Source organism: Helicoverpa zea, chromosome 5, assembly GCF_022581195.2.
Source record: "Helicoverpa zea isolate HzStark_Cry1AcR chromosome 5, ilHelZeax1.1, whole genome shotgun sequence".
Classification (NCBI taxonomy): domain Eukaryota; kingdom Metazoa; phylum Arthropoda; class Insecta; order Lepidoptera; family Noctuidae; genus Helicoverpa; species Helicoverpa zea.
This window is the reverse complement of record NC_061456.1, coordinates 7,085,208-7,108,049: the sequence shown is the minus strand read 5'-3', so window position 1 is coordinate 7,108,049 and position 22,842 is coordinate 7,085,208. Positions and strand designations below refer to the sequence as shown.

General features: G+C 34.9%; 2 protein-coding genes across 2 annotated transcripts; both read right to left on the bottom strand.

Annotated features, from left to right (window-relative positions):
* Window positions 1–9,007: 9,007 nt before the first annotated feature.
* Window positions 9,008–9,778, bottom strand: LOC124630576 (endocuticle structural glycoprotein ABD-4-like). Its single transcript, XM_047164535.1, has 2 exons — window positions 9,633–9,778; window positions 9,008–9,483 (listed from the first exon to the last, which is right to left on the bottom strand). Exons 1-2 carry the CDS (start codon window positions 9,642–9,644, stop codon window positions 9,103–9,105), a joined length of 393 nt encoding a protein of 130 aa, XP_047020491.1. The 5' UTR covers window positions 9,645–9,778; the 3' UTR covers window positions 9,008–9,102.
* A 3,848-nt stretch (window positions 9,779–13,626) lies between these two features.
* On the bottom strand, window positions 13,627–21,384 carry LOC124630660. The gene is made up of 8 exons (XM_047164625.1): window positions 21,068–21,384; window positions 20,748–20,838; window positions 20,531–20,606; window positions 19,617–19,900; window positions 16,603–16,743; window positions 16,271–16,443; window positions 15,783–15,903; window positions 13,627–13,954 (listed from the first exon to the last, which is right to left on the bottom strand). The coding sequence occupies exons 1-8, from the start codon at window positions 21,382–21,384 to the stop codon at window positions 13,793–13,795; spliced, it is 1,365 nt and encodes a 454-aa protein (XP_047020581.1). The 3' UTR covers window positions 13,627–13,792.
* Between the last annotated feature and the right edge of the window lie 1,458 nt (window positions 21,385–22,842).

Below are 22,842 nucleotides of genomic sequence, written 5' to 3'. Positions count from 1 at the left end.
TATTTGTGGGCGATTAGGTAAACTCTACAACTTGTTCTTCGGTGATAATTTTATGCAATAATTCCGATAAAAAAGATGTCTTAAAAACATTAGAACACAATAGTTTACCAGTTTTAAGAAACCGGTAGTACAAGGTGGTAGTTAGTCTCATTATAAGACAGTAACATCAAATAAGCAAGTATATACAAATACATATAAATAATAGACGATGTGACTATCAGTAATTTATAGTCAAGATTTCGGATATTAGCAAAATTATTTAAAATAAAATACTGCCTCAACACAACAGAGCAAAGTCGTTAAACATTTCGTTCCAAATCTATCCATTAACTTATTGGAAATTCGAACAATTAGTAAAAGGTTAGAATAATTAATAGAATGACCGACAGGAATTAATATACTGAAGTAAATTATATTATATAAGAACACGTTCCTTCTTTTCTGAATCTAGGTTTTCATCTATCGATGCTAGAAAGGTATTCTTTGATAAATCTATTGTAACTTGAAACTATTCGCTCTGTTGCAGCAGTTAAAAGTCCTAACATTCTTAGTTTAGTCGTTAATTCGCTTAAAAACTAAATAAAGGGCTGATAAGTACTTAGATATTCCAATCATTTTCCCATAAAAATGACATCAATACAAATTGAACTGGTTTCATATTATTTTTCTTAAGTATAATGACGCGAGCAGGTGCTTTTTGTTATCACCGATTTAAATATATTAATGTAAATCATGATTTAATCTAAAGCGATAATATTTAAAGTGTCATGTAAGTCATAATTTAATCGATAAATACATGGCAATAATCTCATAAAACACTTACTTTGCATTGATTTGAAATTATAACGACTAACAGTTTCCGTTTTATATTGAATACAGGTTAGTTTACTTTAGTAATTGGTAAATGGTTTATTAAATTAATAATTTGAATTTCAACGAGCTTTCCTGTTTTAATGTGTAAGACGTCTAGGATGTAGAACTTTTTATGTTACTGCGCAACAAGTACCAGCCTTTTCAAAGAACTCCCAGATATTGAATCAAAGATTCAAAAAAAGATTGACTAAATATAATAAATTCATTCTGATCCATGTACATCTTTAACGTAATCCAATTTTAAAATTGTACTTAACTATTAAAAATCAAGTGTAAGGTTACGTGCCGAGTATCTTCAGTTCGTAAACTTGAGACACCGAACGGACGTTTCTGGTATCTTGAGTGGTGGTTGAAGATTTTAAATACTTAACTTGCAACCCGCTTAAAGCTTTGAGCTACGTCAGGTTTCATTATCTGTTGGATGACTTTAACCCTTAATTTGAAAATGTATCTTAAATTAAGCTCTTATCTTAAATCAAAATTCTAAATTAACATTACCAATAACCAAACTTAATTTGCAATGTGTAGGGTCTCGGATTTGATTCCCGTGCAAAAATGGCTTTGTGGGTTTATAAAAAGTTAACAAAGAAGCTCGGAGTCTGGCTGGAAGCTGGTGAATGATATATCCGTGCATCGGAGAACACATACATATTGGTCATGCGCCTGATCTCTGTCCGTTCACATCGCATTACCGTTTCATCGGACTCTGAAACTGGAGGAATAGGGAGTGCCCGTGGATAACAAAATGACTAGTGGAGGAGTCATAACGGAATATCTCCTAAGAAAAAATGAGGGAGAGTTGGGGACGAGGGACGTTACTGTCTTCGCCCTTATAAGCGTTCTTTAGACCCAACCATTTTATGTACCGATCTCACGGATATAAAATTTTAGAACACTGCAAAATCCACCCTAATTAAAAAAGCTTATTGTAAAATTTAACACATTGTTGACGATAAAGATATTATATGGCGATAACTCATCTCTCCATGTGTGGCTTCCCTGGCAATTAAACGACTTTTTCTTCTCCCTTTGCATTGTATAGATTTACAGTTTAACTTTCTTGCATTGTATAATTTTGTGAGCTTACTATTGTTATTTATTAGACTGTTTGTACTGTGACTGTATTACTTTTTAAAAAGAGTGTCTATGGAGTTTCTTGCCGGCTCTCCTCCATGAGACCAACTTTTTGGAACCGTGCAACTAATGTGACGTTTCATAGGAGGCTGCAAAGGCCTATGTGAAATAAAAAGATTTAGATTTAGATTTTTTTGATTTTATAATACTATAGATTGTTGACTGATGTCCCAAAGAACCCAAACGCTATGTTAATTTACATACTCATAACTGATCATTTTGGTCATGCGCACCATTCGTATTTGACCTAGAAGAAGGCGGCCTACCTGCAGTATGGTATCTCCGCTTATCTTTCCTTAATCCGTCGGAGTGCCGCTGTGTTTGCGCAAAAGTCTTGAGCAGCTGGCTGATCTCCCGCCGTGGCCGACAAACCACCTGGGTGCCATTTTTTTAGTTGATATTAGACATTTTAAACTTTGCTACTCATTTGCGCATCATCCGCAACATTCATGTTTAGGTAGTTAATTTTATTCCGGTTGTAGACAGTGTTCGTTAGTTTTTATGTGTGTTTTGAAAGTCATAACATACTCGTTTAAAAATATGTTTCAATTTGTTTTGCTATCCGTGACAGTGGCGGATTTACCAATAGGCCGAGTAGGCCAGTGCCTAGAGCGGCAGATTTAGAGGGGCGGCAAATTTTGCGAATTTTTTTACAGTTTTTTTTTTTTATAATTATACGAGTACACAATCCATATATAAATAAACGATTAATAAACTCACTGTAATATATGCTTAGGTTTATGTGATCATGAATTTTAAAATATTCCAATAGCGTTTCAATAAAAATAAATTGAAAAATCCGCTCGCGGTTTCTTCATCTTTTCTGGTTTATTTTGCGCTCTTTGAGTCCAATCTAACAAAAAGTTAAAGCACCGAAGTAGCAAAAACAACTGACGCTCTACGCTGACGATTTCTAAGCTGTTCAGGAGGTGGAGGACTTTTGTGTCCCAAATAATTTCGCTTTTGTGTCCTCAAAACTCAACAAATTAAATATTAAAATTCCTCCAAAACAGGAAATATGGTCTGTAGTGCAAGCTTACTCACCAACAGAGCAGTCATACTTTAGAAATCGATGCATTTTACTCAACTCTCAACATCGCCCTAAAAAAGTACACATACAAACACTGCATAGTAATGGGAGATTTCAATGCTCAGATTGGAAGTCCACAAAATGGAGAAGATATTGTACTTGGCCCTTACATCAGAGGGAAAAGAACAAGGAACGGACAAAAACTAATAGAAATGGCGATGGAAAATAACATGAGGATAATGAACAGCCTATTCAAGAAAAGAACTTCAAAAAGATGGACTTGGGAATCGCCAGGCGGCAGTTTCAAAAACGAAATTGATTACATCTTAACAAATAGACCAAAATTAATTGACGACTGCGGCACCATTTATCTAAATTTTAATAGCGACCACCGAGTCCTCAGAGCACGTCTGAGCAGGTCAATGGGCACTATTAAAAGTCGACCCTTCAAAGTCAGAAGACCAACACCAAATAACAAACAAATCTTAAACACCATCAAAGACAAACTGAAATTAGTGACAGAATCATCCTTTGAGGGTATAAATACTCAGCAGAAGTACAACATACTACATGAAATATTGACATTGAGACCAGAACCTGATACTAAATATAATACGAAGGATAAGAAAAACTTGTCAGAGAAAGTAATTACACTCCTAGAAGCAAGATCAAAACTGTTAAATACTACAAAGAAAACAAAAATTATCAGAAACAAAATAAGCGAAATAAGTAAAGAAATCAAAAACCAAATAAGAAAAGACAGAGAACGCACTAGGCGTGAAACTTTTGAAAAATACATAAGCAAAACCGGAGGTATTAAAAAGCTCTAAAAACTTTAAAAGAAAAGAAAAACTGGATACCCAATATGAAAGACCGACTTTCGAAAACGAAAACAAAAAGATATGATATACTGTCAATAGCAACTACATTCTACGAAAACCTTTACTCCAGCAAGAACCAAATAGTAAACACCGACTTAAATAACACCGACGCGGTTCCACCTATACTAATAGAAGAAATATACAAGGCAATAGAAACACAGAAGAAGGATAAAGCTCCCGGCCCTGATAATATCAGCAACGAATTACTTACAGATTGTAAAAACGAGTTAGTACCACTACTTAAACACATTTTCAACGACATATTGCACACCGAGGAAATTCCTGCACAGTGGACTACATCAGCAATAATCCTACTCCATAAAAAGGGGGACAAAGGAGAAATTAACAACTGGGTCATATTCAAAAAAATTGTATATTAAAACGTCCAACAGAGTTATTCTTTTTTAAAGAATAGCTACTAGCTAATTACTCTTAAAACAGAATAAACATTTATTTCAGCATTATGAAAAACAAAAATAACGCCCCATAATCCTCAATGAATGATTAATCTTAAAAGAAAACTACAACGTAGAACATTTGTTTTCATATAAGCAATGCGTGTCCACATTCTTGGCGCGACATTTAGAAAACATTTTATTATTCAATATTAGTATTTTAACTGACAAATAATTGATTTCTTAGCAGAGCATTGTGGAACCTGAAGGAATTTGCTAAAATTATCATGAAATATAACACGCAGAATTCAGGAATAATTAATTAAAGCAAGTCTTGATTTCACTTCATTTCTGTTATTCCTGTCTGTTACATTAGTAATTTTAATATTTTTGTAGTAGTTATCAAAATTATTTTACCTAAAACATTAGCAACTGAACTGTCAAAAGAATCGACGAATCAAAAATGTTCGGTAATTTTGAGAAGCGCAACAAGCACGAAATATTGTGGTGCAGTGATTATTCGACAATTAAAAGTTACTTATTACTGTGAGACTTTTAAAGTATCGGTAAGTACTTTTACTGTTTTATAACTCAGCTTAGAATAAATGTATATTGACACTATCACTGTACTATACAAGTTTCGTATAAAGTAAGAATTAGCATTGAAAAAGAGATTTTTTTAGATTAGACACAAGCAATTTATTCATATCGGTTATCATATCGATTACTTTTTTCTGTGACGTAACAGATATGAACGGTTAAGGTTTGTTCACAGTGTACGTACCGAGATAAAAACGTATTTAATCAAACCTACCACTTTTCTTTTTATTTTATAATTTTATAAAGGTATCTTTACGAAAAGTCGACATGAACAGAGTAAATAAAAATCAATCCACTAATAAAATATAAAACTCGAAAATGTTTTCTATCGATATACATTTTTACAATCGATATTTGCAGGTAACATCATGTATTATAATGGGATAAGTTTGGGATAGTTACCTACCTACGAATGGCTTTAGTTCGGGTATAAGAATTGCTGTGGGGTTTGTTTTAGAATATTTAATATTTATGTATTAAGGTTTTCTTTTCTTCCCAGGCAATATGCCACTAACACCAGGTGGACGACAGCGAAATTATAGAGAACAATTCGAATACTACTATCTACTTATTTTCTTTTAAAAGTACGTCGTTAAATACTGACCCTAATAATTCGTCTCTGTTACTTTTCCGTTATAACAATATAGCTTTCCTATCTGTTTCATATCTGTTTTTTACAATTTTTTTGAAAACGACCCAACTACAGACCAATAAGCCTAATGTCGAACATTACAAAATTTTTGCAAAAATTGTCCTAAGGCGAATAACCAAAACTCTGATGAAAACCAGCCCAAGGAACAGGCTGGCTTCCGGTCAGGCTATTCAACATTGGACCATATACTAACGGTAAGACAACTTTTTGAAAAAGCCAAAGAGTTTAAAGTGCCCTTCTACTGTTGCTTCATCGATTTCATCAAGGCATTTGACTCAATAGAACACAACAGTATCTGGCAATGTCTGAAGAAACAAGGAGTCGACCAGAAATACATTAGGATTTAAAAAAAAGCATATACACTAACAGTACAGCAAGAATAAAACTAGAGAAACAAGGGAAACAAATAAACATAAACAGAGGCGTACGCCAGGGAGATCCACTGTCACCTAAATTATTCACAGCTGTACTGGAAGATATCTTTCGGAGACTGGAATGGGACCACTACGGACTTAACATAAATGGCGAAAATCTTACACACTTGAGGTTCGCTGATGACATAATAATACTGGCAAGGAGCAAAGACCAACTACAATACATGATCACTGATATGGATAGAGAAAGCCGCGAGGTAGGTCTGACGATGAACACTTCAAAAACCAAAGCTATGACAAACGCATTGGAAGACAATATTCTTTTAAACGGCGAACCAGTAGAGTTTGTAAAAGAATACACTTACTTGGGCCAACAAATCTCGGTCACTGATATAATGACAAAAGAAATCGACACAAGGATTGGAAATGCATGGAAACGCTACTGGGGGTTTAAGGAAATAATGAAGAATACAGAAATCAAAACGTACGTGAAAACAAAACTGTATAACACTTGTATACTCCCAGTCTTGACATATGGCTGCGAGACATGGGCTCTCACCAAAGCGCAATATAAGAAACTTGAAACGTGTCAGACGGCAATGCAAAGAAGCATGCTAAATATAAGAAAATCTGATAGAATAAGAAACACCACTATCCGAAGGCGCATGAAAATTGAGAATGTCACAACTAGAATAAGGAAACTAAAGTGGAAATGGTCCGGCCACATAGTCAGAGGCAATGACAAGTGGAACAAAAACATAATATCTTGGTACCCTAGGGACAAGAAAAGAAATCGAGGAAGACAGTACCGAAGATGGGATGACGAAATTAAAAGCATAGCAGGGAATATATGGACTAGAAGAGCCCAATACAGAGCAGAGTGGAAGGAAATGGAGGAGGCCTTTGCCAAAGTTGGGCAAACAGACCAGGTCGTTGGTGTCATCAACTCGTCAGAGTTGTTAGATTAAGATTGTATACTGTAAACAAGGTCTGAATAAAGGCTATTTTTATTTTTATTTTATTTTTTATTTTATTTAATATATGCTTAGGTTTATGTGATCATGAATTTTAAAATATTCCAATAGCGTTTCAATAAAAATAAATTGAAAAATCCGCTCGCTTCGCTCGCGGTTTCTTCATCTTTTCTGGTTTATTCTGCGCTCTTTGAGTCTAATTTAACAAAAAGTTAAAGCACCGAAGTAGCAAAAACAACTGACGCTCTACGCTGACGATTTCTAAGCTGTTCAGGAGGTGGAGGACTTTTGTGTCCCAAATAATTTCGCTTTTGTGTCCTCAAAACTCAAAAAATTTGGCGCTCGCTACGCTCGCGACTTTTTCACTTTAGGCCGGTTTTATAAACTCGTTTTGGTACTTTACTGTTCTAAATCTTAAAAATTTTGCGCTCGCTGCGCTCGCGGCTTTTTTACTTGACACTGGTTTCTATAAAACTAGTTAGCGCTTTATAACTTTGCAGTGGTATGACTCCGGTTTCTTTATGTTAAACCTAGCAAAAAGCACCATGAATGATTTCTACACAATGTTTAAGTACTTCAATTACAATTTTAGTCCGTGATTATATTGTGTCGTTTTTTTGGGGGGGGTGCCACCCGATGGGTGCGCCTCTGATATAGTACCTACCCGAACGAATGAACCGATTTTAATTTAGTATTTTTTTTGTATTACAGGTGTTTTACGGGCGAGTTTCATGAAAATCAATTGAGCCGTTTAAAAGTTACAGAGGTTTTACGCTTTAAAGTCGCTGTCAGATAAACTTGTTAGGTCAACATTAAACTCTTCGGTACATAGCGGGTTGTAAAAATAATCTAGTAACTGACAGAAATATCATTAAGTTCACAATCATTAGGGGCGGCAAAAATTGAATGGCCTACTAGCGGCAAATTTGTAAATCCGCCACTGATCCGTGAACAATATCTTGTTTTATATTTTAATTGTATTATATCTGCAGTATCATCCAAAGTTGTGTTGAAGTATCGTAAAATGTATTATAAATCAATTTATGTTCATACTTAGGTATTGTGACCTTCCTATTACGTTTGGCCCTAACATTTATAAACAAAAAGTGACTGAAGCTTAGGTCATAAATAGCAAAGATTAAGCTCCTATCAGAGTATTTATGCCGCCAGAGGTAAGTATATGGGCAGTTAAACCTAAGGACACAATTGATTGAAATATTATATTAACTAATCAGCAGTATGTTATTAACTGTCGTTTTAGTTACAAAAATACGGATCAAAGTTCGAAACGTATCAAATGTCTTATTTGGGAGATGTGGCCGATAACTGTTTTAACTATGTGCCAATCTCATTCAAAGCTTTGTTCACCTTGCGCCATGACCTTTCGACACTTCAGAAGCGCGCCCGCGGTGTACCTCATTAATGTTCATCATTAATAACTTTAGATGGATCCCTTAATATGGTTGACAACACATGTTGATGTCATGTTGAAATCAACATCATTTTTGTTCAACATGAGAAGATCAGAGATAATTATTTCCATTTTTCTTGCGTATGATGGATTCCATTATTGTTAAAAAATCAAAATCAAAAATCAAAATCTTATGTTTGAAGATAGCTTGATTCAAGATAAGTTGTTAACATCATTACCAAAATGTATGCGTAAACACTAGAGTGTGGTGATTATACCAATCAAATGTTATTGCAAATTTAACGTCAGGGGTAATCTCAGTGCAATATGTAATTATTATTACGTCGTTATTAATATTTTTTTGGCGACTGTGTCTTCATCTTCTATGATATTTGCTAAAAAGTGTCTGAACAAGTCAATCTATTATTTTCTCACAAATATTTTTGCAAATAAATATGTTCCTTTTATTGGTAGCTATACTAAAATTAATTAGTCGATGTCGGTTAATCCGGTTCTTCTTTTTAAATTGTTCTTATTCACATTTTCTGACCTTCACATTTCGACTCAGAATAAGAAAGAGAGTAAAATGTATTTTAATAAGCTGTAAATAATCAGCTGTATTGTAGACAGACTTGTTCCATTAATTAAATATTATGAGCTATATGATGAATAAAACAAAGAAGTGAAATGTTACATTAGCTTTATTGCAAGTAGAAAATTAAAAAATACTTATCACAATATGTGATTATGAGTATTGCAGCATCAGCCAACATGAAATCTATTGTGGGGCGGCAGCAGCGGGGGCGGCGGTGGCGAGGTAGGCCAGGGAGCGCTGGATGGCTTCAGGTACCGGGGGAGCGGTGGGCAGATGGTCGCCCTGAGGGTGGAATCCATTTTCGTCAGCGGTGTAGGTAAGGTGGATGGTCTGGCCGTTCTCTCCGGGGTAAGAGAACTCTCCCTGCACCTCCAAAGCGTCGACATCTCCGACCTTCTTTAGGTCTCCCTTTTGATCAGCAGAAATGCCGTTTCCAGTTTCGAAGGCGTACTGGTAAGATCCGTCGCCGTTGATCTGGCTGTCATCCTTCACGATGGGGATGGGCTCGGCCGGGGCGCCTTGAGGAGCAGCGAACGCCACCGCGACCAGCATGCAAGCCAACACCTGGTAAAAAAAGAAATGTTTGATAAAGCTAATTCAAACAAAGTTGTAATTTTCACACTGAACTTGATTTTAAAATGCTAAACTTATATTCAAAACACTTTGTATGTAAAGGTTACTTATTTACTGCACTTTATTTATGATTCACTTACAATAGATTTCATTTTGTAATGTTTAGTGATGATGGAACAAGCAGTGATAACTGTTGTCGACTGATGCTTTCAGGCCTGAAATTTTGAGTTTTTATAGTAATCACATTAGCCACCTCCCTGCATTCTAGTTTCACAATTCATTGTCGTGTCGCAAAATCTATGAAATAAGTAAACATTGGATGCATTACCTCGTCGTATGTCAACAACAAACCTAACGGATCCATGCCTCCATTTGTTCAGCACTGGCCTTAGTAGCGCAAGCTTCGTGGTGTTTGCACAAAAGATTTACATTCATACAAACGCCGATTACCCACGGCCGAATTTGTCACAGTTACGAACTGGTATCCTCAAAGGAAGGTTCATCATCGCAGAAATCCACTAGCTAAAAAATTTTAATTCACTAATGGATTAATAATACACCTAATTATTGCTTCCAGAGAAGGTAATAAGTATTCAATAGGCCAAACTAACATAATTACCATGCTAACACGCGATCGAGTGTTTCGAGGTGAAGTTCACGAGGCGAGTGCGTGATAGCAACATTTCTTCAATGACTCGCGGCGTGGCGTAAGCTCGAACTTCTAACCAGCTAACACCACTTGAACTCATAACATCCCAAGTTCACAAGCCCAGAGAGTTTTGAAAGATTATAGCTCTGAAAATAATTAGTTTCAAAAAATGAATGAGATCCAAAAAAGCTTGGCATTTAACAGATTACTCGTATGTTATTAGGTACCTAATATTAACTACAATATTCTACCTAACAACACGAAGGCTAGGTCAAAGTAATAAAATGTAAAACAAAATAAAGCTTAACAGCCATTTACCAGGCAATGACATTTCTGAACGATCAAATGATGTACATAATTAATATATTTTTGTTATATTTTCCCAGAATAAATTAAAACGACTTGTTTTTCTAGTCGTTTTAAAGTTATAAAATAATATAATTTTGTAGAATACTAATTGTAAAAATAGATCATCAATATAGCAATAAAATTATAAGGTTACCAATCCATAAGAAACTATTTGTAAATTAATAAAATAAAGTCGTTGATATTGTGTCGTGTTTGTTTTACCAATTTGCGAATAGTATCTAATACTACATTCTATTTTCACTTAGTACTTTCAATTTTTCTCCGTTACTTACATCTTGATTCCACTACCAGCCTTCACTAACGATGGTCGTTTCCGTAAGTGATTGTAGTCTTTGATATTTGAACTAAGTAACTCTTATTCATTTTCTATTTGTGTCTAAGTTTTTCATGGACCCTTTTACAGCACAATTTTACACATTCACAGCTCAAAAAGGCAAGCCACCTCGCAGTCAAACTTCGTGATAAAACCTGGAGTTAAAAAGTCCGTGATTGCCGATCATTCTTATTGCTTCTCTGTACAAGAAGGGTTACGTGTCCACCAGTGGGATAGTAGAAAAGCTGATTATGTATACCTACCTATAGTTTCTTCAGAATTGAAAATACTAATTATAGATACCAAAATGTAAAGTCTGCAAGTTCGTATGTCATAATCATCATATTAAGCTACAACCGCCACAAATTTTGATCCTCGACACTATCCATGCTATTAACCATTGTTACGTACAACACAGACGACCCCAGGGGCAGGAGCTTACCCACTGTTACAAATAAGTACATACTGATCAGTCATCAAAAAAAGCTTGCGCATGCTGACTGTAATAAAAACTCAATCAATTTGAATAGTCGGTATCGCATCAATAAAGCCTACCGCGTTATGCAAGTGATACCATCCACGGTACAGTATATGAATAGGTATTCAGACAACAAAAGATTTCTCTTATATCTCTTATGTAAATCATATGGTAGACACTTTAGTGAATAGAATGTCTTCAGGCAAATTCTGGTGTTGCTGCATTAACATCTATTTGTTGGGAGTGGCCACGGGTGACTTATGTATGACTATGATAATTTGATGAAGTCATTTGACATTTAAAGCTCCAGTACATATTTGTTGAACTGGCGTTTTTCTTGAGAATATACTTTATAGTATTTTTTGTGCAGCTTTACACGTCTCATCAAATATAGTCGTAGCTGTAAGCTCACAAACAAGTGACGCAAGGGGCAATATCGTTTAATTGATTAGCATATTAATGTCGATAGGTAAGTAGTAAAAGAAGAATATTATAATAAAAAATCCTGGAGTATAAATAAAACATCCTTCTTGAAAAGTCTAGAATTTTCCAAATCTTGACGAAATAATACAAAGTTTTCATAACATTACTTTACATGTAGGTAACTTTACTATTCCATGCATTAAATAAATACGTATAAGTTCTTAAATTTTTATATTTTCGAAAAATCCACGGAATTCAATTGCACTATCTTCGGTAGCTATATTAGATCACGTGCTTTATTTGTTAACCATCAGTCTAATCATCAATGGATTCTACGAAATACTCTCATGGAGTAGATACAACATAATAATATGAATTTCAATGAGACCAATCAAGTCGAGTAAATAACTATACCAACAAGATGTTCACTTCCACGAAAACGACGGGTTCGTGTTAGTATTTGTAAATGTGCTCGAATCACGATGAAGGCATCGTGTAGTATAATATAACTAGACAGTTGGTCGATATGAGTCTGGGAGCTTAGAAGATATTAATAAGTGGTGAGTATAGCTACTCGTTCAACGAGATAGAATCAAAAACAATAGACGACTATTAGAATTTTATGTTAATAGCTACTTACTAATGTTGTGGTAGTTCGATAACATGCATTGTTTTTTTTTTTAGATAAAATGTAATCAAAATCGGATTAATTTATTAAGTTAATCATAAAAAAACAATATGCATATCATAAGCATGCCAGGTCAATGAGTTGCGCAAGTAAGTATAGCCTTCACAATTAGGCGTGATGCATAGATCTGGCATATTTTGGGTATTCTCTGATGTTTTTCTGGTTGTTTCGTGTATGGCGATGATGTTCGGGCGACCTTGACACGGAGTTGCGGGGAAAGTGAACAGACCGGTTGTTGAGCAAGGGGTCGCGCCGTACGAACTTCAGCCGCTTAGGACTCGAACACATGTGATGGTTTATCTTACGATTCAGTATTGTCAGCTATCTAAAGGAAGACACGTCTAGCATTTTTGCCATGCAAAGTAAAAAAAGTATTTTAGCTTAGCTATGGCGACGCAAGCTTTGCAATAAATGTGATATCTAAGATCATAAAAACATCGTAAATTCCATTTTGTGTTTTTTGTTAGATGTTATTGTACATTTCAATTTTAAAAATCATCTTGGTCTCTCCCAGGTCATCTTTTTTTGAATATTTAAAGATCAAAGGTCCAAGACCAGAACAAAAAAATAAACTAGATTTATCTCGCATGGAGGATGCTGTGTCTGGCATCTTAAATAATAGGAAGATGTTTAAATGTAATTCAATAAATTAGACTTATATGTATTGACTGACTTAAATAGTAAACTGAGAATAAATACCCTTTAGCTGAAACTCTTTCATTCAATCGTTTTGTCGCGCATTCTTTTAATAAGTTAGCTTATGTATAACTCTTTAGAAATCATTTTGTCGTTTCGCTAAACATGTGTTGGTCGCGGCGCCAACTCATGGTGTAATTACCATTGACAGCCCGTGAGCCGATAATCACCTCAAACTGTTATTATATACCTTAACCTTGTGAGAACAAACAAATATTTAATCTTTGACTTGCGAAATGAAATTATTAGATCAAAATAAACGGTTTTTAATTGAGCCTGTAGCTGCAACCAATTCTTTGCATTTGCGCAATGTCTTAACAGTTAACTACTCTATAAGATATTGTTTCATTTATTTAAGCTGGATTTTTATCAATAAATCCTGCAGCAAGTAGGTAATAAGTTTCATAAAAACGAGACTCGGGTCGTGTAAAAACAAAAAATATCAGGTTCTCATCGGGTATCATAAATGATGATTAAATCAAAACTAGTTTGGTAGAAATTCCAATAAAACAAGATGCTTAACATAAAACCATAATATATTATGTAAAATGTACAAAAATATAACTATCTTCAAACTTTTTTTTTGTATTTTTATTAATGATGTGGTATCACAAGAGTGCCCAAGTAACCTACCTATGGCTATTTTGCAATTGTGTAAAATCCTATTTGGTACACAAATCTTGTCTAGTTTCTGGCATATTCTCTATTGTCAGGGTTTTGTGGGGGTAAAGTGGCGAGGTAATCTAGAGCGCTTTGGATCTCTCTGGGGACTGGCGGCGGAGTGGGGATGTGAGCTCCTTGGGGCTGGAAGCCGTTCTCGTCGGCTAAGTACTGCAATTGAATCACCTGGAATGAAAAGTTGTAGTTAAAAAATATATTCAATTATTTTGTTTTACAAACACATTTAATATTAAGGTTCTTATATCAATCATCATACAGCAAGAACAGCTGTAATCATTTTAATTCAATTTAATTGTGTTTTTTTTAAGAGATTTATTAGTAATAAGTCAAAAAAACTCAAACGCTTTATTGAATGTCGAGATTCAGTAATGCTAGGGATCAAGTAGCAAGGCATCATTCTTACTTAATTAGACTAAAATACTAGTTATGATATTGGACAAATCAGTAGTAATTGCATAATATTAATTCTGTTTTAAAATCGATGATACAGGATTGCTTTATCATTCGAAGGCCATCATTTTATGGTAACCATTCTTTGTGTGTCATCACTTCGATAGGCCACAACGACTAACTGTGGAAATAAGTCAAACAATACAACGAATGTAACTAAATGTTAAGGATAATTTAATAAAATATATATTTCGTATATATGAACTTAGTCTTTGATGTTTTATTATAATATGTTCATTGTATTCCAGCCTGAACTTTGAGTTTTAAATAACTAATGGGTAAGCACACTATTAGCCCTAATATCACCAGTATATACGAAACCTTAACATTATTTGTACAGCAAAAATATCCGGTTTTGTAACCTTTAAAACGACAAGGATAATATCATTATCACGTTTAGGAATTTCAATAATTTTGTACTATTGGATGGATACGGAGCAGTAAGAAGATGGCACGATGAGGACGCAATCTCAAAGGTTAGGAGGCTGTCCAACTAACTTAAATATATGTTAGAGTTATTTATCATCTGATCAATGAGTTAAAGACGGAAGACTCCGTCATGCAATGACGAAATATTTCTGTGATTAAACGTTGGCATTTTTCGTTAACCGATACAGACATTATTTTTAGACGTTTGTCAGAATTAATTGTCAGCCACAAAATAAGAAGATTTTTCTTAATTATTAATTGATGAAAAGTTTTGTTTTATTTGGGAAATCGAATGATTATTTGAATATTTCGCCTATGGTGCCATCTATCGTAGAGTTGTGTCGGTATCAAACCTAGATAAGCCTGTGAAAGTTAAGTTCAAGTTGCAGACTTTGTCAAAGCAAACATTGCTCTGTAAGTTTACACAGGCGTAACTCCCCATGAAAAAGGCTTATAACAATGAAAATATACGTTCATAGTAATAGAGTATCTTGATAAATGAACGAACAAATAAATTAAACATGCAAGCCTTTCAGCAAACACTAACGCTATTTAAAAATGATGATAAATTGACGAATAAAGACACATCATTTGTTTTTCTTTTCAAATATTCACAAGCTAATACATGTTTGACATTTAAATTTAAATAGCACCTTTATTTGGTAACAAAAATAAAACTTTCAAAAAAGCTATAATTTTCCTCCTTCAGTAGGAAAATCTTGAACGTTATTTTGGCCAGGATTACAGTAAAGGTTGACTTCGTCAGAAGTTTCCAAGAATACTCCTACACCTAGTCAGATAATAGTCCCAAGTCAAGACTGATACTGAGAAATCTCATTGAAATAGTTAAAGCCCAATGACACGATCTAACAAAAACGCATCATATTGTACAACGGATCACTAAACACAATCAGTGAATCGGTAAAAAATAACATGCATACTCAGAGCTCATAGTGTAAAAATAATTATATGACTCTTTCATTGTTCAACGTCTCAACTAATCAAAATATAGTTTAATATGGAGTCAAATCGATATAGAGAGATATATAGTTCTCTATATATCGAAGCTATTTGAATGCATGAAAATAACAAGCATAATAATATGAATAGTCACCTGTCCATCAGGAGCTGTGTACTGATACTGTCCCTGAGCAACCTGGGCCTCTTGTTCGGGGATACCTTGGTTCTTCACGTAGCCCTGTTCTTCAGCTGATATGCCGTTGCCAGTCTCGTAGCTGGAAGTATCATCAACACATTGAATAGTGTAGGTAATGATTATATTTGAAAAAATATTTCCAAATGAATTCGTTTTAGGGAGATGATAATAATAGAGAACTTTAATTATTATGTAGAAAAAACGTGAATGCTCAAGCTTCGAAAGAAAATAAGTGTGATTGGAACGACTAACTAGGATTTATCCTGATGTATTTAGTTCTACAAAGTAAGCTATTATCACTGATACTGTATTAAAAGTAGGTTAGCACTAGTTGCTCCAAAACGATAAAACAATTACTCTTAAGTGCACTTCACACACTCGCAATCACTCCGAACTCAAACCCAAAATTTATTTATTCTATAAACTTATGTACAGCGTTAACAAACCTCCACTTATAAGATCCATCAGAGTTCTGCACTTGTTCTTGTCGTATGATGGGGATTGGTTCCGTGGTGTACTGCGGCTGTTGCTGCTGCTGTTGATATAACGGCTGCTGCTGGAACGGCTGGAAGCTGCTGACGTCAGCGTAGGTTGCGCTAACCAGGCAGGCGAGTACAATCTGGAAAGAGAACACTGCTAGTGAACTGAATTTAGGGATGTTACTTGTAACTGAGTTAAGGGTATTTAGACAATTCACTATTCTTTGTTGCTGGAAGTATCTGATTGTTTTGGAGAAAACTTTACACTTTTTAAGAAAATAACTAAACTAGAAACTTACAACAAACTTCATGATGATCCAAGTACAAAACAGTTGCAAGATGAATGCTTGTAATACAAAAGCAATGTAATGATGCATTTTGGATTCACCCCCGGCTTTTATACCGAAAACTTTTGTCGCAATTACACATCGCTGCGGATTCTGTATATATTTTATGATCATGTGTACAACGAAGGACAGTTGAGGCGTCCCTTATGGTACCGAAATATTGCCAAGACAATTGAATAAGAACTTAATTCTCTTACTGATAAGACTTAAATGGCATATTGGAAACTGCAGATGAAATTGGAAATTATAGGTTATGCGTGAAATTTCAATACATTAATTTAAATTTTATTGGTATAGTTTTTGTAATGGTTAACTTGTACGGTAGGTAATGAACGTGCTAATTAAACAAGATTTCAGTTTTTGGACTCCATAAAGATTGTTAATTGACTTGTAAGGAATGTTATTGATTCCTAGTTTACTATGATTATCCAATGGCCAAGCCAGTCTAGACTAAATGGTAATAGATTGTTTTGTCTTTTGTGACTAAAAATTACTAAGATTCTTGTGAACGGCATCTACTCTAGTTTTAACCAAAAGCTCAGATAGCAATATAATATTTACAGCGACTGAGCATCGATAGTCGGAATATCCCCATATTTGGCTCATTGCTATTATTTAATTAACTTTAATGACAGTGCAAGTTTTGATACCCCTACATCTAGAAAGATTTTCTAAACATTCTTCCAGCAAATACTATGGATTCTCGAAATTTCTGCGGAACGCGAAAATACACAAAACATTTTAAAGAATAAAGCATTATGATGTAACCTGTCGCAGTAAAGTTAACCTTAACTCTTAGGCACATCAGCAGAGGCGGATCTCAGAAACCAGTCGCATCATGTGACATACTTCAACAAGGTTCAAAGCAAAAAAAACCGACGACACGTTATTCGGGGAACCACTACTCTATCATAAAACAGCAAGGATGACATAGTCGGAAATAAACGTTGACCAATCTGTGCGAGTTCAAAGTCCCGTTTGATTTTTTGTCATTACATAAATGGTCAAATCGCAATCGCTTAATATTAAGAAACTTATTGGCTAGCGACGCGCCCTGGTTTCGCACGGGATAACAGTATTTTCTCACTATTTAATGTATGTTATTATACATAAAACCTTCCCCTTTAATCACTCTATCTATTAAAAAAAAAACCGAATGAAAATCGGTTGCGTAGTTGCGTAGCCTGTAAAATTAGGGGATTTTCTTCTTCCTAAGGGTTTCTAATGTGTTTAAACTTTTGAAGAGCACCTTCTAAAATAAATTAAGCAATTGAATATATATCTAATAAGCAGGCTTAGAAGTTCATCCCACAAGATATACCTTAGTCAGCAAACCGCTAATTGCCTTCAATTATGTGCCGGCAGATCAATGTCTAGTCATGCAGTTATATAATAATAATCAAGTCAGATGTCTCGTATAGTTTTATCATACAATGGTACATTATCATAATGGCGATGATAAAGAAACCAGTTTTGTAAAGCTTTGGGAGAATTAAATTGTATAAATTCAAAGTTATGTAGGTAAAAGCTATTTTTATATAAACGGTCGTTAGGTCATAAATAGAACCATAATTGAAGTCTCACTCTTAAGACAAAAAAGTATTTCATGGGAAGTGAAGTACTGAAATATACAGGTGGCATCGAGGGCACAGGTTGAAAATATTGAACGTTTTAATCTTTAACATAAGATTACAACAACGAAGTGAGTAATTCAAGTTACCAGGTCATAAAACATGGAATTGATCACAACCCCACGCCTCGCTACATTCATACTTCTGCTAAAGTTATGACTGGTAACACGAGTATAAAAATTCTTGTACATGAAAAAATACGTGTAGGTATTCTGGTGAAATCTTGATGTCTCTTTGTAGGTAACGGCTAATTTAATCAGCTGCGGTAGGTGAAGTGAGGTTCTGCACATATCTTGAATTAAGTCCCGCAATTAACTCATTAGGCTTGGATCACCTATGTTCATAGGATGATTTAACAAATGACGACAGCTTGTTTGTAACTTATAGACTTCAGACACAGGTATGCTATCATATTTTTTATTTGAAGCCAAACTTATTATTCTACTTTCTAAACAAACACGCGTCTTGGACAAATGGTAACATACCGCCAAAACGGTGTAATGCTCCCGCCCCCAGTACCTATTTCAAACAGCCGCCCGTGTAATATCAAACAACATAGTAGTATTTCATGTTTGACAGGGCCATTCATTTTCTTTAACATTTGATAAGAAAAGTTTAAGCGTCAATGACCCCATAATTTTGATTTACATTGTTTGAATGGAGGTCGTTCCTTTTCGCACTATTTTCCGATTAGGTACATCAAATTGGTCTTGCCGAGACCGGAGGAATAAAATGAAAATAAAACATAGCTCCTTAAAAAAGAGAAAGCAAAGTTTCATATTCACAGCCACAATATTTAACTACTTGTCTAAATTATTTAAACGATGCAATGCATAAAATATGTACGTCGTATTGTATTAAACGTTTCGGCTATTTATTTGCGGCGTCGCATATTGATTAATATAAAGTGCGGGACAGAATGACTGTTTTGCAATCCACGACATGCAACATCTTTAAAAGCCGCTTAGTGAGACTTATTTGTCGGAGTAAGCACTTGACCGATACAACGAAACGGTGACTACAGGCTGATAAAAAAAAACTAATATAAAATTATATTACCTAATAAGTTTTGATGAACGATTCTCGATCTCATCAAATACTGTGCGTCAGCACACGCTTTTTTCAACTCATTTATCTTTGTTTTTCAATTAGATGTCTAATATTCGTAGCGAATTGCACACTAATCCAATAAAAAAATATGCCATGTTAGTCGTTTTTGACAGAGTAAAAAACATTAATTTCATCACAGGTTTAATTCATATACATTTCCATATCCACAATTCGATGCACAATAATAATAATTTTAAGTATATAAAATTGACAATAAATCTAAGCGGAGTCTTTTTTAGCCTCTTGGTTAGAATTCTTGTTTCTGATTTGGTAAGGGTTGTAATTATTGTTATAGTAAGGGTTGATTTTTGTTGGATCGTAAGGGTATCGTGGGTCATAGGCCCGGTTATTGTATTGGCCAAATGTGTTATATCTGTTTCTGTTTAAGTATGGATCGTAGCGGTTGTAGGTCGGATCGAAGATCGGCTTATTGACACGGTCTACCACAGGCACTATGGGAGCTACAGCTTTTCCATCAGCTGGTATATGAACTCCTGATGGTCTAAACCCTGCAAAACGTAATGAAATATGTTTAGAAATAAAATATTTGAAGAGAAGTCCCTTAGACAGCAAGTATCTTCATCATTATCAGCTCTCAAGTCCTATAATATGAAAAAATAACAGTATAAAAGTGTCAGAATTATGCAACTTCCAATTAAATAATCACGCGTATAATATTTTTCAGTAAAATATGCCTAAGCCCGAATATGGCATCATTTATGTCTTGTATGCGAATAAATTTGAACAGGTTGATACGAAGAGGCGCCTGACTCATGTAGCAACGCATATTTATTTTTGTTTTCATTAAGGAAAGTAAGAGTTTGGTTTGGGACTATAATACCTACTCAATTTATATGTTCTGCACGTCGGTAGAAACCTCAAAAATATAATACTTGAATAAAACTGTTAAAAAAAATCAGGATCACTCATTGAAAACATTCAATTCAGTTTGATTTCTTGCTGTGTAGAACCTAACTCCAAAAAATCAACTCTTAAAACAAAAGCGAAGCTGAGCTTGAGCTTGCATAATTATGTAATTATGTTATACGAAATTATATTACCATTTCAATAGATATTCCAAGAAAAAACGTATTATTCTGTACACAGTGATGTAACGTGCTATTTACAAATATAGTTACCATTTTCGTCAGCGATATAGCTGACTTGAATCGGTGTTCCATCGGGAGATACGTATGCGTAACTTCCTTGAACAACCTGTAAGCAGGAAATAAATATCCATATGTTTTTACCAAAACCATCAAAATGTTTCTTCTTCCATCAAGAGGTAATACATGGAACATGCGTTTTCTACCCTTGCAGTACATTTTATCATGATTAAAAAGTTTAAAACCATACCTGAGTCCCTTGCGGATTTCCTGTGTTGTCAATGTAGGCATCTTTCAAGTATCCACTTTCTTGTGCTTGCTTGCCGTCGGCAGTTGAAAAACTGAAATTATTTTTTACATTTCGTACAATAATCAGTAAAGTTCAATAAGGTAATATTCCTTGGTATTATGTCAATGCTCAATATGCTCGATTAAAACTTTTAACATAAATAGATGTACCACTACACTGTATGTACTTTATGAAGTAAAATATTGACCTCATTTCAGTCAATATTTGTAACAATGTATTATTTCAATATATAAAACAGAACAACTTCAAAACACACTAACCTGAAAGCATATGTGCCATCTAAGCCATGCTCATTCGAATAAGACAGAATGGGTATAGCTGGGGCTCCAGCGTAGTTGTAATAAGGGCTGCCGACTCCTGGCACTATAGGTGCTGCCCCGGGTGCAAAAGGTATGGCCGTAGGAACCACTGGTCTACCTGCATAGGCACCTGGTACTATCGGCGTAGATCCTGGTACGAAGGGAAATGGTGTCGGAATCACTGGAGTAGGTGGGACTACGGGCACACCAGGAAACGGGAATGGTAAACCCGTGGTAAGAGTGCCGTAAAGCAACACACAGCCGATGAGACGATACATCCTGAAATATGAACGAATTGCCTTTACTGTGTAAACGCTCTTGACATAGAGAAGGTCTGAACCAGTACTTGAAGGAACCAACTTGAACTGCGGAATATACTTGCAGGTACGCATTAATAAAAAGCATGATCTATTATGTGAAGAAAAAGGAATGCTCTACAAGGTATCGACATGCATGGCACTACACCGCACCGCCCGATACTATCGAAAACTTCGGTATCATTTCGCTGCTCATACCCACCCTTACGGAAGCAAAGCACAAACAATAATATCACTGAAGTTAGATCATTAAAATGAATATTATCTTAATCAATTAGATACGTCATAATCTCATTACGAGTTATTCTGTAACATATCCTCGTTGTTCACACCCGAAAACACAGATTCTTTTGTTTCAAATATTTTGAATGGAATTAATAGAACAACTCGTGTATTTACCTCAACAATGCTCAATTCGGACGGTTCTCGTTGTACTCAAAGTGTTACTGTTAGCGTGGGATCCGAATATTCCATTTATAGGCGGCAGGGTTGCTCTGAGCTGATATTTTTTGTTGAGCCATCGCTCAAACGTGAGTGTTACACACGTCTCCTTAACCCATCAGCTGTTATTAGCCGCGGTATACTTGCTAGTACTCACCAAAGCTCAACACGAACACGATGGTTGTAATCATTTAGCAATTTTAAGTCAAAATTATGGTAAATGTTACAGGGCGCAGTTACTTTAAGACATCAACTCAATTAACTATATTGCGGCATAACGGTTGGGTGGTCTATTAGTCTTAACGTGGTGCTGAAATTGCGATCGAGATCCTAAGATAGCTTATGCTTTACCATTTAATTCTCAATTCATCTAGATTATTTTGAAAGAAGTAGTGTAAGTAATCAGGAACACAATTAGATATGAACATGGAATCTATACAATTTGGTTTCTTTGCATTTTAAGTCCAATTATACGTGTTTAATATATAGTCAACGAACTTCCGTGTACTTTCATCAAACTTCATATTTTTTAAATTCCGTTGCTAGAGGGTAAAACGAGGCCCTATTACTAAGACGTCCGATTGTTACCAGCCTGTATTTCATGAAAAAGAGTATGATAAGTTTAAGGGTGCTCGAATATGACAAGCTATGTTTTTGCTCAATTTACGTTACTATTTTCTCGTAGTCCAACACATATTTTTTTACAATCCACATTATATAAATATGTACTATCACCAATAACTACAAAAACAAAACTCTTACGTTATTCGTTTCATTCATACAACCGGCACGATTTTCTAACGCTTACGGGCGAGCGTAGCACGGAGGCGTAGTCATGTCGTATTTGTACTCATTACAAATAGGAAGGCCAAGTCTGGTTTTTATTACCTATGCTTAACAAAAAGATACGGATATTACAAACAATTATGCAGCGTCAACTAATTAAAAACTCAATAGTTTTTGATACTGTAAATAATA

Coding starts and splice junctions, on each gene's coding strand:
- LOC124630660 (XM_047164625.1), bottom strand. CDS start 21,384: ATGTATCGTCTCATCGGCTGTGTGTTGCTTTACGGCACTCTTACCACG. Junction 16,744..19,616: donor AAGAGGCTAAAAAAGACTCC/GCTTAGATTTAT, acceptor AAATATATACAG/AATCCGCAGCGATGTGTAAT. Junction 15,904..16,270: donor GATGGATCTTATAAGTGGAG/GTTTGTTAACGC, acceptor TGATACTTCCAG/CTACGAGACTGGCAACGGCA.